The sequence below is a fragment of the Microtus ochrogaster genome, unplaced genomic scaffold, assembly GCF_000317375.1.
Source record: "Microtus ochrogaster isolate Prairie Vole_2 unplaced genomic scaffold, MicOch1.0 UNK72, whole genome shotgun sequence".
In the NCBI taxonomy this organism is placed as follows: domain Eukaryota; kingdom Metazoa; phylum Chordata; class Mammalia; order Rodentia; family Cricetidae; genus Microtus; species Microtus ochrogaster.
In genome coordinates this window covers 118,081-133,982 of record NW_004949170.1, presented here as the reverse complement: position 1 = coordinate 133,982, position 15,902 = coordinate 118,081, and the positions used below count along the sequence as shown (strand labels likewise).

Genomic DNA, 15,902 nt, shown 5'->3' with positions numbered 1-15,902 from the left:
GCCAGCACAGGCTACGTGTGGGTTCAGGTGGTAAATGACTGAGTACCACGTAATCTTTTCAAATAGAAGAACACAGTCACACACACAGTCCTGGTCAGCTATACATCTGGCAAAACCGCAGATGTAGGAACTAGTTGTAAAGGTAGAATCTGCTCAGTAGCCCGGAATGGGAAAAACATGTTTCCAATGTACTTAATCCTCCCCACATAAAGAAAAACAATTCAATAACAAGTTCTCAGGTTAACAAAGAATATATTAAAACAGTTTACATTCTTTCCACAACTGCATAAAAAGCAGGCATCTTAAATAATTACAAGAAACAATGTGCTTTCCATACTTGCAAAAATTAATTACAATCAGAAAAACATTTACAAGAATATCTTTACTATCTAAAGATTTACAATGGTGAAAGACCTATTTATTGAACACCAAATATCTGCCTGCTGGCTGAAATAAACATCCTCTAAAAAACTGTTTATTGAATACAGTGATTAATGCCTTTCATTATTGTTTCTTAGCATTTAAAATAGTTACATGAGTGGAAGGATAGTTTTTGACACCAAAATAAACTCTTTCAGTCTGACATCCTTTAAGATACAGTATAAAAAGCAATAGAAAAACCACAACTGCATTATAAATGTTTTTGGTTCAAAATTTTATTTGAAATCTTATGTTTTATTCTAAACAAAAAAGGTGACAAACACTAGTAATTTGTAAAACCTAACAGATATGCAGACCTTACATTTAGATCAAAAATACTTCTTTTATTTATTTTTTTACAACAATGTTATTTTATAAATTTTCAAAAATGTAGCATAGGTTCAAGTCCTGGGGCACTGTACTAGCAATGCCAGGTTTGGAGATTATCACTCTGTAGCTACACAGGAGATGACCATGCGGGAGATGGTCTTAAGAAAAGTGACACTCCAAGGGGCTTAGAGGGAGACCAGACCCTCGCCACACGGAATGAGTTCAATGGACAGCTACCTAGCCTGGCACTAGCTTCATTCATTAAAGGTGGACACTTTTAGTTCATCTTTAAAATGCATAGTTCAAAAAAGCAGATGGCAAGAATCAGTAACTGCAACCTAATTTTATTTCCCTTTCCTGAAAATTTAAGGAATGAAATAGGAAATGCAGACATATTTATGGATTTTCAATAGCCTTTTCAAGTGAAAGGATAAAGGTCAAAATTTCACATATAGCTTCTAGAGTATATAAAGTCAATGACTATTTGATAAAAATGTTTGCTACCATGGCTGTAGGATGCTGGTGAGCAGACGGGTGGTGTCTCTGCTAGAGCACACCTTGAAAATGTGAAGACACAGCATACAGCAAAAGTGAATAGGGAATTTCTCCTCCCCTAATTTTCTTTCCAGGTGTGTTCCTCCCTCGAGGGAGTGAAATCAAAAGTTTGCCTTTTGAATTACTCCACTGAACTTTGGATATTGCCTATGGAGAGGGTTTTAATTACAACCTACATGGAACAGAAAAAAAGAAGCTCAAACCCTAAGTACCAAATCAAGTTGCAAAAACTAATTTTGGACCTTTGCTAGTGTTTCAATACACATTTGCATGTCAGAGAGTGACTTCTCACTGCTATGCACATCAATACTCCCACAGAAGTCCTCACATCAGACAGGCAGAAATGTGTATGTTGTGCAGACAGTTCTTGGAGAGCACATGGAAGCTACAACGTGGCACTTCCTCTAATCTCTGAAGGCCTAGAATGAATGGTGGGCTAGGATGTGGTCAGGCTGTGCTGTGCTAACCTCATGCTAGCACCGCCTATCCCAGCGACACCCGAGTTTCAAGCTGCCAGAGACCATGTCAGTTCCAGAGCGCCAGCTGTGAGCTGCTGTGGTGCAGATGGCACACCAGAGTCCTGTGGTTTTCAAACTAATCTGTTGCTGCTGACTGCTGAGCACTCCACAGTCAGGCTTCCATTTCTTTGCCTTCCTTAGCATGTGACCATCACTGATTATATGAAGTGACTGACAGGCTTATTTTATTTAAAAAAAACAAAAAAACTAAGTGTGACTATTGCTGATTTAAATTCTCACAATTTTCATAAAAAAGTTTCATAGGACCACAAAATACTAAATTTTTGTTTTATCAAGTGTCAGGATAATTTATTAAAGTTGGGGTTTGTTTTTTTCTTATTGCTAAGGTATTCTAAAATCTGACTCAATACTGCAAACAACTCCCTTTCTTCCTTGTATGTTTTTGGCCTTACAAACATGGCTAAGGGTTACTTCAAACTTAGGTGTCCAAAATAATAAATTAAAAAACCCCAAACCAAAAACCCAACAACACCCTAGTATCCCACTACCCAGAAAACAAAACCCAAAAACCTCAGTCAAGTGATTATAGCGACACCTTGGAATGAGGAACCATGCAGTTCAGCAACATTAACTCAACTTCAACAGTAACAGAATCAAAGCCTGCTGGCTGAGCTCCAGAAGCACAATATTTCAGAGTTTGTTTCTGAAGTTGTTAGAACATTCCTAGCCAACATCAATTTATCCCAAATCTAAATTCAAACATAACAGTTTCCAACCTTTATTATTTTTTTTTAAAAAAGTTGTCTTAGGACACAGTTCACAAAGCCAGGGGCTGCTGTTCTGTGACAGGTGAGAGGGGTAGGTCATTTAATTGTGTGTCTGCTCATGACTCCAAAGACTGAAAGCGGTCTTGAATGTCCTATGGCAGAGTTTGCACATGAACTGTCTTTTAAATGTGATTGCTGAAAGGGGAGGGGCATGGTAGAAGAGGGTGTCTGACTCCTGGGGTGCAAACAGTTTCTCTGTGGCAGGGGTCGGAGTCTCAGGAAGGCCCGTGGGGCTGTCGGGCTCCAGGGGCTGGATCTTAGGCAAGGGCGGTGGAGGTGGCAGAGGTGGTGGTGAGGGGGAATTTGTGGGCACAGGACACACCTCAGCCTCTTTCTGTGCAGGCTCCTCTGTGGCCTGAGCCATGTGGGACTGGAAGTGACTCCAGAGCCGGAAGTTGGTACGGAAGGCTTTGTGGCACACATGGCAGATGAAGGGCTTCACGGAACACAGCAGCTCCTGGTGTCGTTCCAGCTGCTTGTGTGCCGTGAACATCTTCCCACATTTCTCGCAGGGCCACAGACCAGCCTCCTTGCTGGGACCAGCCTCCCTGGGAGCTGCACTGGCCTCAGGAGTCTCCTCCTCAGCCTCCTCCACAGGCTCCTCTTTGACTTGGACTTTCAGTGGCTTTGAAAGACTCAAGTCTTCAGGGAGGCAGGAGGAATCCTCAGAATCGAAGTTCACTTGCTCTGAAGAGTCACTAAACACTGTGTCCTCTTTTGGAGCAGTCACATGGTTTACCTTGCTAGGCTCAGACTGAGGCCTGGAAGCAGCTGCCACTTCACCATTGTGGTCCAGGGTAGGCAGGGAAATGTTCTCTGCTAAAGCCATGTTGTTCTGGTTGTGCACTTCCACCTGGTGCCGCCAGATGCTGAAGGAAGACTTGAAGGTGCGCATGCACTCCAGGCAGGTCAGCTTTTTGTACTCACACCTGTCTTCATGCTCCTGCTTCAGCGCTGGGGAGAAGAACCTGAGGCTGCAGAAAGGGCAAACGGTGGCATTCCGGCACAAGCGCTCGTGGTTGCCTTGCTCTAGAAGAGAAGAGAGCTTAGCATTACAGAGGCGGCACGGGAAAACCTCCTTGCTCTCTACCGCGCGTGCCAGAGCCTGCTCTTTCGGCTTAGCAGCTCTGCTCACTCCGAGGGGCCTCTCTCCCGGGTGCATCTTTATGTGCTGCTTATACTGAGAGAGAAAGCGGTACGCCTTGCCACAGTAGGCACAAATGTAGGCCCCCTTGCCTCGGGAGCGCAAGTTCCTCTTGATGACTTGCTGTGCTGGGGAGCTACTCTGTCCCTGGAAGCCAGGCTTGTTGCGCCTGAGCTTAATGACCAGGGCCTTCTTAATCTCCCTCTCTCTCACTATGTCAATCAGTTTCCTTTGGAATTTCTCATCCAACACTGCATGGGAACTAGAGGCTGGCGATGGGTTCTTCACTATGCCGTGTTGGGTCTGACAGTGTGTCCACACTTTGAAGTTGGTATGAAACCTCTTGTGACAGATGTCACAAGCGTAAGGCTTCTCTGGGTTATGGTACATGTTAACATGGCGGTGAAGACCCGCGGTTGATCTAAAAATCTTAAGGCAATGTTTGCATTTAAATTTTTTGTTTGGTCTCGTCCCCTCCAACTCACCAAACTCCTCTCTGTTTAATTCAGAATCTGGGAAGTTGCTGTCAAGGGAAGGAGGGCTCCTGCCCTCCTCACAGTTCTCTTCTGAGACAGAAGGCCCATGCTCATTTGCCCTTGTTTTCTTCAAGGGTGACCTTCTGTCTGTCTGGAACCTTCTTTTTGCTGGGAGTCTGCTAATGTCCCTCTGGTCTTCCTCTGTTTTGAGGGGCAGGTCTCTCGTAGTTGTTGCTGCATCTCCCACGGTGACCCGGATGATGTCTGAGGGGTCCGACAGAGGGCTGCTAGGCTCAGTCTTAATGCGCACCTCAGTCACAGGGGAAGTTCCCTCCCGGTCTGTTGACTGAGACGCACTGAAGGACCTGAGGCGATGAGGCTGGAGCACTTGAGGCCTGTCATCCAGGGTTTTTTTGTCACTGCCATCTTTTAAAGAGGACTTTTGAGACACTGCACAGAACACACTGCCTGATACCTCATTTGCTGCTGTGGATGATCCCTGGGATGACTTCAAATCTATGGAGGGGGAGTAGACAGGAACCTGGCTGTCCATAGACAGTGACCGCCTGAGGAGGCTTTTCACTAGAGGGCCACTTCTGTCAATGCTCTGGTTTGCAGAGGCGGGCCCACTGGATGGAACCACCAGGCCTAGCTTAGAGTAGTAGAGCAAGTTCCTATCCTCCCCCTGACTGCCTCCTTTGCTAGTCTCTTTTAAGAGATATGGAGTCTCTGATGAGCTACGAAGAGACAGAACAGGTGGCCGTGGTCTCTTCAGAGCCAGCTCTATAGCTTTCCCCTTGGGAAGCTGGCTGCTCACTCCTGGTTTATCATCCATGGCCTCCCTATCTTGTGAAGGCTTTGAGGGTAGGACTGCATTTCTCTTAACCAAACTACCCCTGTTAGGATCATCCAAAGCCCCAGGTTGTTCCACAGACTTTGCATATACTGCAGCACTATCCTTCGGCCAACTCTTTTCAGTTAAGGACAGGCTGTGAAGCTGCTCTGGCGGCTTGGCCACATGTGGCTTACTGGTGCTGGTCTTGACTGCACCACTCGGGGATGCCCGGGCAGCATGGCTGAGGTCCTGCACAGCTGGACCACTGGCTTTCCCTGGCACTTCGCTTCTGCCCTGACACACGATGACACTTCGCTTTTGAGAGCTGGTCTCGTCATCTTCCACCGGAACTCTTTTCCTGTTGGGACAGGCTGGAAAAGGAGCCTGAGGGGCTTTGGCAACGATGTTGGTCAGGAAGGAGATACCAAGGCTATACCCCAGTTCCTGCACAGCAGCAAGGCTGCCCTTCTCCACAAAAAGGGAGGAAGAGTAAATGTAGTTCAGAACGTTGTCAAAAGCATCAGGCTCACAGAAGTCCAGCTGAAAGACAGTCTGTGCCTCGTTCTCCTTATTCGTGAATAAACTCTGGAAGTACTCACTGCTGGCAGCCAAGACGTTCTTATGAGCTCGGAACTTCTGGTCCCCAACAATCAGGAGTACATCACATAGCTGTCCCTTAAGGCGCTCCTCATTGAGGGCGCTGAGCAGAGAGATAGCATGTGCTGGGTTGATGTAATGTAGCAGTCCCTCCATCCTGCAATTGATCTGGAAGACAGAAGGTGAGACCATCAGCATTTGTATTCCATGAAAGGCCTGCTCGAACTTAATAGGTAGACACATAGGTGACACTTGAAAATGAGGTTTAACATTTAGGGTCCTTACCCATCTGATGCTTGGTTACATTTAGTTTATTCAGAAAATAAACTAAATTTGAATTGTCAAAATTCCTCAAGTCTATAATTCTACTTCAGTTTTTATTATTATCTTATATTTTGTTTTATAAGATATATACTTAAATGCAACATGACTGCCAAAAATTAATAATAAATTGTGGACTTTTTAAAATGAACTTGGAAAGGGAATTACTTGCTAATTACTAGGTAAGACTGTTCAATAAAGGTTAGAAACATTAGAAAATTAAAAGGTTGTTTTCTTTCTGACACTAATTGCTTGCGATTTTTTAAATGCTATTTTCTCACTAGTCATTTTCAACACATAGAGAACTTTAGCCTGACTGTAAAGTTGATTAGGGAGTTTGAACTGAAGGGTCACTGATATTCTTCTCAAACCTAAAGGTAATAGAAGGCAACTTGGTGAGTGTGAGCTTTGGGGACAGACACTTGGCTGAGGTGCTAGCTCTACCCTGTGAGCTGATGTCCTCTGTACACAGGGCTGTGTGTGAAGTAAGGTAACAACTGTGCCTTCTTGCAAGTGTGTGGCAAAGATTAGATGTGCAAGCTTCTACAGCAAACAATAAATATGCAGCTAACTGTCAGGACTGCAAGAATAGGCCTAAGTTAGCATCAAAGGAGACGGTCTAGATTTCCACTCCCTCCCTGGTGCTCTAGCATAAAGCAGGTTGCTCATGGGACATGATGTGTGGGCTCTGCTCTATGAGCACCTCCTCTCGTGGTCTGGTTTTCTATCTCTGACTCCTACTAACAGTACTGTCATAGAACTGGGAGGATGATGTAGCTTAGTGGTAGAGTAAGGCCCCGAATCCCAACACCAGCACCACGGGGGTGGGGTGGGGAGGTGGAGGTGACGTGTACAGGACAGAGAAAGAGAGAGATAGAGACAGACACTGATTTTTACTATTAGAATGTATCCATAGTGACTAGATACATCTTTGACAGGCTTATTCTAGAAGGAATGCTGCCAAGGACCACACCCAGCCCCAGATGTAAGCCAACAAGTCCCCAGGCCCCAGCTCTTCAGGGGCAGCCTTTACTGGTCACTCGGAGACTAGGCTCTTTGGTTTTCAGAAAGAATAGAATACAAGATGCAGACAGGGGTGTGGCTCTGCCACTAGAGATGAATCTAGCACCCACCAGGTTTCTCTTCATTCCTGCCTGCTTTTCTTTAACAGTGACATGTAGCTTGGATTAGATCCTTTTCTTCCATCTCCATTTCTCCCTCACTCCTAGTTCACTGTAAGAACCACGCATCTGAATAAAGACACGTCTCATTTTTTTACAGGGGTCAGCAGAACCACAGGACTGACTCAGCCAGCACTGGCAGTCGGTAGCACTGAAAATTTCTGGAGATGTTGACACAAGGGAAACAGCAGACCAGAAGCAAAGGATAGGAAGGTATTTCTCAAGTAATTGAAACCAGCAATTAAGAACAGATAAAGCACCAAGAGAGAAAATGTTAGAAAATACTAAGTGTGTCAAGGGTTTGGGAAAGCAGTTCCAGATAGACAGACATATGCTCTGTGTGCAAGTATGCATCCAGATGAATGGTAAAAGAATTTTTTTCTGGGAGGTCAGAGTCACCTATGTTCTGGGCTAGTCAGTTAACCTACGTCCCAATCTTTCCCTTGCACAGCAAACAGGAATAGTAACAGCTTCCACACAATGCTGCTGAGGGGTGTCACTTAGTACCTACAAATAGTGCCTTCCTACCTAAAATCCATCCATCTACCTATCCAATCACTCATGGAAGTACATTTGAGAAGACTCAAGAGAGCAGGGCATAAGCCTGGAGATTATGAAGTAAAGTCAACACAACAGAGGAAAGAACTATACTAAGGTCATGTAGAACTAGAGCCAAAAGACCTGGGAGTTACAGACAACATCATCTCAGTAGTCAGACTGTAAGGCTGCGTAGCTAGAAAAGGATTGTTCAATGTAGGAAATGGGGGTGAGGCATTGGGAAGACCACAGGGAATAAGCCCGAGTTATGTCTTAATTATAACATATCTGGCTTTATTGTGGACAGCAGACAACAAACCAAAGGACAAAAGAGAAGGCTACTGCCACAATGGCTTGGCAGAGGCTGGTACTGGATGTAAAGGCAGAGCCATTAGGTTTCCTAGTGGAGTAACTACAGAGCAATAGGAAGAGTCAAGGACCTTGCCAGGACAGGGAAAAAGATGGCCTTTGTTGAAATGGATTTGGCAGAGAAATCAGGCTGCTTCCCTCTTTGCCTCTCCTTTTCTAGGGGTTTCAGTTCTGACACTCTACAGGCGAGTGACAATTTATCAATCTTGCCTTTGCATCTTTCTATTTCCTTCTCTGAGCTCCCTGGAATCTCTGCCCACACAAACATCTATATCTAAACTGTTGTTTCAGGCTCTACTTTTAAGAGGAAAACCAAGACACCAAGACAGCCTAAAACCACAGGTGCAAGTTAGCCAGAAAGTGCTAAAACTCTAACCACATAGGATATCAAAAAAAAAAAAAAACAAAACAAACCAACCAAACAAACAAACAAAAAAAAACAAAACAGTCACAGCCTAGTTCCTGGAGTTTAGTCTTGCATAGGAATAGCACACAACAATCTGTTGACACTGTGCAGTTATGCAGGTACAGAACAATGTCTATGAACACCACAGGAGATGCAGTATAGGTGACAGCCACCAGACCCAGGTGAGAGGATGGACCAAAAGCATGGGGAAGAGCCAGGCAGGAAAGGTAAGTTAACCCAAAAAGGGACAGGGGCAGTAGGTGCAGCACTACAAACAAGAGAGAACTAAAGTCATCCTGGAAAGTGTCATGATGCTGATCTAGATGAAAGGCTTCGGGAACCAAAATGAAGAAACTGGAAATCATAAGCAGAAGAGTGACACCTGTTCCTACAGTCTCTGGAGAGACGGAAGAGAAGCCTAGGTGGTATGATTCACCTTCACTTTAATTCTATTATAAGTACTAGAAAACATGGTCCCAGTCCTGGTCTACCTGAAAACTAGGACTATTTGAATTCTTACATTTGATTACAGCAGGTATAACTGTCTATTGAGTTTAGTAACTAAAGTATAAACACTGTCTTGAGAGAACAAGCAAAGGGGAAAAGCAGAGCTTCTGAGTGTTGTCTGGCAACCCAGTACGCTATGATGGGGAAGTGCAGACGAACCCTCTGGACCTGACCTGTTGATATCTCAGCTGCTCAGGCATCAGAACAGCAGTCATGCTGCTAGGTGTACTTTCTCAATCAATGTTAAGGTATGGCAGACTCATTTTCCTGCATGAGTTAGCTACAACTCACAGCAGCAACAAATCTCATGTACAAACCACACAGATATTAGTGTGCTCATCTCCACCTGACTCATTAATGCAGAAATCCCATCACTTAACCATGGCAGAAAATCCTGGGAGGTACTGGGCTGTGGAAGAAAAGGCCCACTGAAGAGCAGAAGCAGCTGAGACAAACTTCCCTGGAAAGCCAGATTCTGAAATAGGCTGGCTTCTCATCACTTGGATCTCCCTACAAATACCTTTCCAAACTCTGCCTGAGATAGTTCTACTTAATGTTGTTTCCTGGAGCTTCAAGGGGGGAGTGGCGAAGAGAGAATTATTACAGTAAAAGCTCATGGTAGATTGCTATCCACGGAGAAGTCTTTGGTCTACTGCCATCTTTTAGGAATGCAATCTTATTAGGACTGCTCATCCTTTCTGAGCAGTAGTATCCTTGCCTGTTCAGTGCTAGCCCTACCTATACCATGTGGAAATCTCACGAGACATAAACAAAGCAACTTGTGAAAGGTCCAGAGCAAATCCCACCTGGCAAGTACACATCTTCCTTCTCTCTTCCTCTCCCGAGTGTTTGTGAGCCCGCTGCACACTGTGCATCACAGAGGTGCTGATGGTGGGAGGTGAGCTTGCAGGCTGGCTTCCTGTTCTCCTGCACCTCACATTCCTGTGACTGGGCAGACAACAATGTGATAAAGAAGGCAAGAATATGGAAGAACATGTCAGGAGACTGTCAGCGTGGCCAGGAGGTGGGAGGGAGGGTGGATGATTAAGTGACATCAGGAAAGACTTGGGACTCACTTGGTATTGAAGTTAAAGCCAAAGGCTCAGAACTTCCATGAATGTTATCTGATTAGCCCAGGCTTAAAATCTTTTGAAGTCTGCCCTGACCTTAAGTCAACTCCCCAGAAGAACCCTAAGGCCCCTCACAGCTAGACTCAATGAAATTACTTCATGCCATCACACAAATGCCTCTGATATACTAGATGCTGAGGTGAGACATCTGTATCTTAATATAAATTAATTCAACCCAAGTGTTTCCATTCTCATGTTACATGGAATAAGGACTTTGGGGTTTAAGGAAGGTAGGTACTTCTGGAACAGAGTATCTGGGGATAAATGTATAAGAAAGAGAAGCACATAGTCAAAAACACAGTAGGACACTACAAAGTGAGGGTGAGGAGGAGATGGAAAGGATTCAAAACAATTTCCCCTATTTTAATTTTAGAGACTGGTTCAATAGCTAAAGATTATTACAAATGAGCTAGGCTCTGGGCTAGTCAAAAAAACTCTAACAGCTCTGTGGGAAATGTCCCTTTACTAACCTAAGCTAAGTTCTGGGAACACTGTCCCTGTGCCATGTTGGAGAGTGCTGACAAAAACCCAACATGATCCTGAACTCTAGGGATCCGGTGACACAGGTGAACATCCAACACCTGACTACACACACACAGCCGATTCCCAGGTCCTCACTTCTCTCTCCACTTGATTTTACTACATGGTGACAGAAAGCTGGCGCTGAGCTTCAGTTTTATCGTCACTCACCTGGTAACATTGCAGAAATCTAGACATTATCTCAAGTGCCTCAGGTTTCAAAGCCAGACTGGCTGAGGGGATCCTTCATGGTATCAAGTTACTGTACTCCACTTCAACACATTTCAGTCTCTCTCTCTCTAGTTCAGATTGTCAGCCTCTGCCAGAGGACGGCTCCACTGTAGCAGTTTAGATTCTTAGCTATACAGCAGACAAGCAGCCTCTACTGGTCTGCAGAGACCTTCTGTGTTGCTTTGGGAGAACACTTGTGCCTAGCAAGTGCAAGCTGACGGTTGTAGACACTACTGAATACCAAGCCAACTAGAAACTTTCTCCCTAGACTACAGTTCATGACAAGACAAGGGCAATAGCTGAGTGGAACTGATGGATTGATCTTAGTGTGGGCTGAAAATTCAACGTGCCTGACTCATACATTCCTGCAAGTGGGTTGGTTTTGTCCTTTGTGGTTCAAGTTTTTTTTTTTTCTCAAAGATTTTCCTCAAACCTCAAGAATAATCAAGTATTTCTTTTTTTTTTTTTGAATTTTTTTAAGGTTTATTTATTTATTATATATACAGTGTTCTGTCTGTCCGTCTGTATGCCTGCTGGCCAGACGAGGGCACCAGGTGGCTGTGAGCCACCATGTGGTTGCTGGGAATTGAACTCAGGACCTCTGGAAGAACAGTCAGTGCTCTTAACCTCTGAGCCATCTCTCCAGCCCTCAAGTATTTCTTACAATAAATTTCTTTTTCAACCAGTCAGTTTCTGTTCTGGCATATTTCTGCATGCTGCCTGCATCCTGCCCTGCCTTTCATGCTTATCCTTCATATGTGAGATACCTCAAGCAAGGCTTTCATTACTGTACCAACACACAATCTCTTCCACAGAAGCAGCTTGCTCACTGGCTGTCTCCATGTGCAAGGCATGGTTAAATGTATCTGAACACATGGGTACTCAAGATAAAGCCCCACTGTCTAGTAATAAGGAACCCCCCAAAGCTGATTTTAATGTGTTAAATATCTTGATGGAGAGAGAAGTTTGATGGCTGGTGTAGTCCTCAGGAGTGCAGAGGGAGCTCAGGAGCCGTCTTGTTGAAATGCTTTGTTAAGGTGAAAAGAATGGATAATGTCATAGTCCCCTCTATCCTAGTTAAAACAAAGGAGGCTAAAACACAAAATCTTTAATAAAAGGCCTTCAAGTCTCTATAGACATCTGTATTCAGACTACTTTTAAAATTCTTTAGTTACCTCCTGTGACTTTTCCCTGTTTCTGTCCTAGAGACACAAATCTGCCCACCTGACCACCTCCACCACTCAACCTGAACCATCCTAGATTGTGATAAACTCCTTTTCCAACTCAGCTCAAGTTCTACTCATTGGGAATCCCTTAGGGCTGAACATTCCCAGCCAACATCCCGAGTTCGTATGGAGAAGTCCTAACCTCTGCACCTCAAAAGGCAATCATATTTGGGGCTGAAGTCTTTACACAGCTAATTAAATTAAACTGTGCCTTAGTCCAATAAAACCGATATCTTTAAACAAAAAATTAGAACAGAGACAAACATGGAGGGAAGATCCTATGAAGATATAAGAAGATGCTGTCTACAAGCCAAGGGCAGAGACCCCAGAAGACACCTGGCCTGCCAACAACATCTTTCCAATTTCCAGTTTCTGTAACTGTGTTGTTTAGGTCACTGGTCTGTATACTAAGTTAAAGCAGGTCAGAAAACACAGCCATTAACTTACTTAAGCTTAGAACAAGTAAACCAAATCCAGTGTGGCACATTTCTACACCCAGCACCTGGGAGGCTGACATAGGAGGAGGATGAGTCCAGGCCAATGTGGGTTACAAACCCTAGTCATCCTTTGTCACACTGAACAGGCACACCACTACATTGTGTTTATTCACTGTTGTATGCTAGCTGGCTGTGTGTCCCACTAGGATTGCAAGCTCTTTAAAGTCCAATACATTACTTCTGACACTCCCTATGATGCCCAACTTGGGATCCTACAGAATAAATATGTGATTATTTTCTACTCTCTACTCAAATTAAGGAGTAAAAATGAAGCTCTTTGATTGCTTTCTCTAAATAAAGTTGGCCACTTTACTGCCCTGTTTTAGACTACAATTTGTTTTTTAAATTATTATTTTCTAGAAAAACCCAAACTACAGACTAGCACACAGGCTTCTCTGACTAATGTCAGTTCTCTCTGTACCATACCTGGGTGTCACTCCTTACCAAGTAACCCATAAACCTGCATTTCCAGTTTCTGAAACCTAAAAGTAACTTCTACTTCTCCTTTACTTGGCCACCGTGGAACTATAAAGCTTTTGCAATTTGCCAACAGCAATACTACATTCCTCTGCAATAATGCCCTAGTGATTTCAACGCATCAGCTTTTGTATGTGGAGACCTCAGAAGATCCCACATGCTCCCCTCAAAAAGTCCCTGTTTTCATCTGTGCATTCCTAGCACCAGGCTTGACAGGGTCTACCATGCAGAGAAAGTTCACTAGAGTTCTCACCTTTATCTTTTCAGAGCCCCGTAGAACCCAGCACAGGGCATTTCCTAAGCTTTTTTCTGAACTTTCGTAGTTACACTAGCAATTGAATTATGATGCCACCTGTATCTCTGCTCAGACTTCCGCAGACTTCAGTCCCTGGCTGCCTTACGAATAGATCCATTTCAGTTATCCCACTTGTCATACATGGCACTGTGATCCACACCCTCACCCCTGCTTGTCTTCACACATCGCCTCCTTAGTTTGGGGTGATGTCAGCCAGGTCTCTCCAGGCAGAAAGGTATTTTCTTTCCTTTGCCCTCTGGCCAGTCTCTGATACCTGTAAATCCAGTCCTCAATCAGCTCTAGTACAGGGACAACTAAAATGGCTTCTCAAGTTATCACCTTGTCTGGAGACCCCTTTTGTTGCTTTTAGTGTTCCCGTACCTAACTTCCCCCACTACATAATACTGTCAATTCCTTGAGAGAGAGCTTCTATTGACAATTTCTATTTCCTCCCTATACTTTCACTAAATAAAAAAGCTATACTGATAAGTGGATAGGCTGAATTAGAGTCACTTTTAAGTAAGCCAAATTTCTTCTTTAACGCCAATATTTAGGGGAAAGGTTAAGGATAATGACTAATTGCCAGACATGGAGGAGTGTTTTCGGTGGAAACGCTAACATGGATTAACCTATTTTTGGCCCTTTTAAACAAGGTGGAGAAGTTCATGAAACAAATCCAGGAACTCATGACTCAGGGTCATGCTGATGAACAATCAGCGGACTATGCTGTAACACAGATGTCTGAGGACGTAGAGGAGTTTGGAGCTCATGCACCAACGCAAAAATTCCAGGCTTCGCAGGGCTGCTCAGTGTCCCTCAACACCGCACCCTGTGTCAGGCAACCTCAAGGAGTATCTGTCTAAAGCTCCCTACAAAGTGCTGAAGTGTGTGGTTCTCCAGCACCCAGGGTCTCAGGGATGCACAGCGCACGGTTCTTTGATTACAAGGTGCGTTCTCTTCAGAGGGACACTCAAGGTGCTCCCGATAACCAGGCCTGGGAGACGGAAGGGCTGCAGGGAGGTCTTCTGCTCTAAGTCCCTGGGCGAGGAGGGTCTTTCTGGGGAGGGAGAGGGGCGGCAGGGGCTCAGGAGGTGTCTGCGGGGGAGCTGACCGACAGGCTGTCACGCTCCAACCGCGGCAGGTGCGGGGTGCTGCCCGGATACCCGGTCTCGAGCGCGCGTGCCGCCGGACCCGGAGTGTGCACCATTGCCTGAAGCGGCGTCTCAACGGTTCTGTGGGGGCACGCGCCCCGATTGCGCTCCCTGGCTACCCAGGCCACCCGGGCTAGGGTTAGCAGCTCAGCGGGCCGGAGGCCGAGCATGCGCAGGAGCGAGGGCGAGGCCAAGTGCGGGCATAAAGCATGCGCAGTGTAAAGACACACTCGGCTACGTGGGAGTCTGAGCATGCTCCGTGAGGACCGCGGCCCCGCGCACGCGTAGAAGGGCCCGGCGCCCGCAACCCACTGGTGGAGGAAAAAAAGGAGAGAAATCACCTCAGAGTTACGTCAGGAAAGGCCGCGTTTTGCGGGGAGGCCGTAGCCCCGAACAGGGCCCGAAGTCCTCCTAAGGCGCGGGACGTGACGGCTACTCACCGCTCTTCAGCCCCGGGGCAGGCGCCGGGTCCCTCTCCTCTCACACTCGGTTCGCGCAACCCGCAGCCGCCGCTGCCGCTGTGATTCCATCCATCTTGAATTTGACGTCATCCCACACCAGGGATGAGGTCATCGCAGGCAGCGCTCGTCACGTGCGCGGCTTTGGGATTGGGTGCCGGGCGGCGGAGGGCGGGCTGGGGGCGGGCCTGCGGGAGCGCGGCCGCGTTGGGTCCCGAGCGTGGGTGCTTCTCCGAGGAGGTGCAGCGACGAGCAGTGGAGCTCGGGGACGCCCCGAGGGTAGGTGGCGATGTGGGAAGCCCCTGAATTCGGAGCTATCGGAAAGAGGCTCATTTCCATTTCTTCCTCCTGGAAAGAGCTGTAGTGAACAAGTTGAGCTCTCAGGCTTCGCCCCCTTTCAGATCAGCAGTTTCTCTTATTCACTCTGTGGCGTCTGCCTGTCAATCACAGATTCAAACCTCTCCCTTTTCAAACGGTGTCGTAGCTGGGCGAGGTGGTTTATGAAAGTAATCCCAGCACAAAGCAGGCTGACAGGCTGAGGCAGAATTCTGTTACAGAGTGAGACCGTTGTCTCATTAAAGAGAGGGAGGGAGGGAGAGAGAGAACCCACACAACTCTTTTTTGGCAACACCAATTCTCTTTTAGCTTCTTTGTATGAAAAATTACAGTTCCATTGTCAGATGACATTGTATTCAGCCAAAACCAGACAGCTGGGTAACAAATGCCAAACTGCAAATCACAGCTGTGAAGAAAGGGACTTCCGGCCACAGGACAGCAGGACAGTTCTCTAGAGACTGGAACATAGCAACAAACAGTCTCACCAAGAGGCATTTCTAAAACAGACCTTAAAAATGCCTAGATCTTAAATTAGGTGTCCTAAATTTCAAGAAGCATGTGATTTTCAAATCTACTTCTGAAGGTGGGTTTTAGCCAC

The 15,902-nt window shown here is 45.7% G+C and overlaps 1 protein-coding gene across 7 annotated transcripts; it reads right to left on the bottom strand.

Moving 5' to 3' along the window:
- Nucleotides 1–235: 235 nt before the first annotated feature.
- Nucleotides 236–15,071, bottom strand: Zbtb21 (zinc finger and BTB domain containing 21). Of its 7 annotated transcripts, none has more exons than XM_026777549.1 (3): nt 14,951–15,071; nt 9,791–9,932; nt 236–5,831 (listed from the first exon to the last, which is right to left on the bottom strand). In XM_026777549.1, the coding sequence occupies exons 2-3, from the start codon at nt 9,857–9,859 to the stop codon at nt 2,652–2,654; spliced, it is 3,249 nt and encodes a 1,082-aa protein (XP_026633350.1). In that variant the 5' UTR covers nt 9,860–9,932; nt 14,951–15,071; the 3' UTR covers nt 236–2,651. The 7 variants fall into 7 exon arrangements, with proteins under 7 accessions (XP_026633350.1, XP_026633352.1, XP_026633353.1 ...); XM_026777551.1 differs by having other exon boundaries at nt 9,791–9,926; XM_026777552.1 differs by lacking the exon at nt 14,951–15,071 and adding an exon at nt 10,805–11,334.
- Nucleotides 15,072–15,902: the final 831 nt, after the last annotated feature.

Bases quoted from the DNA above. Each gene is read 5' to 3' on its own strand.
- Zbtb21 (XM_026777548.1), bottom strand. From the start codon at position 10,039: ATGTCACTTAATCATCCACCCTCCCTCCCACCTCCTGGCCACGCTGAC. The intron at 5,832-9,790 runs GTGGGATTTGCT...TCTGTCTTCCAG, and splicing joins GGAAGATGTGTACTTGCCAG to ATCAATTGCAGGATGGAGGG.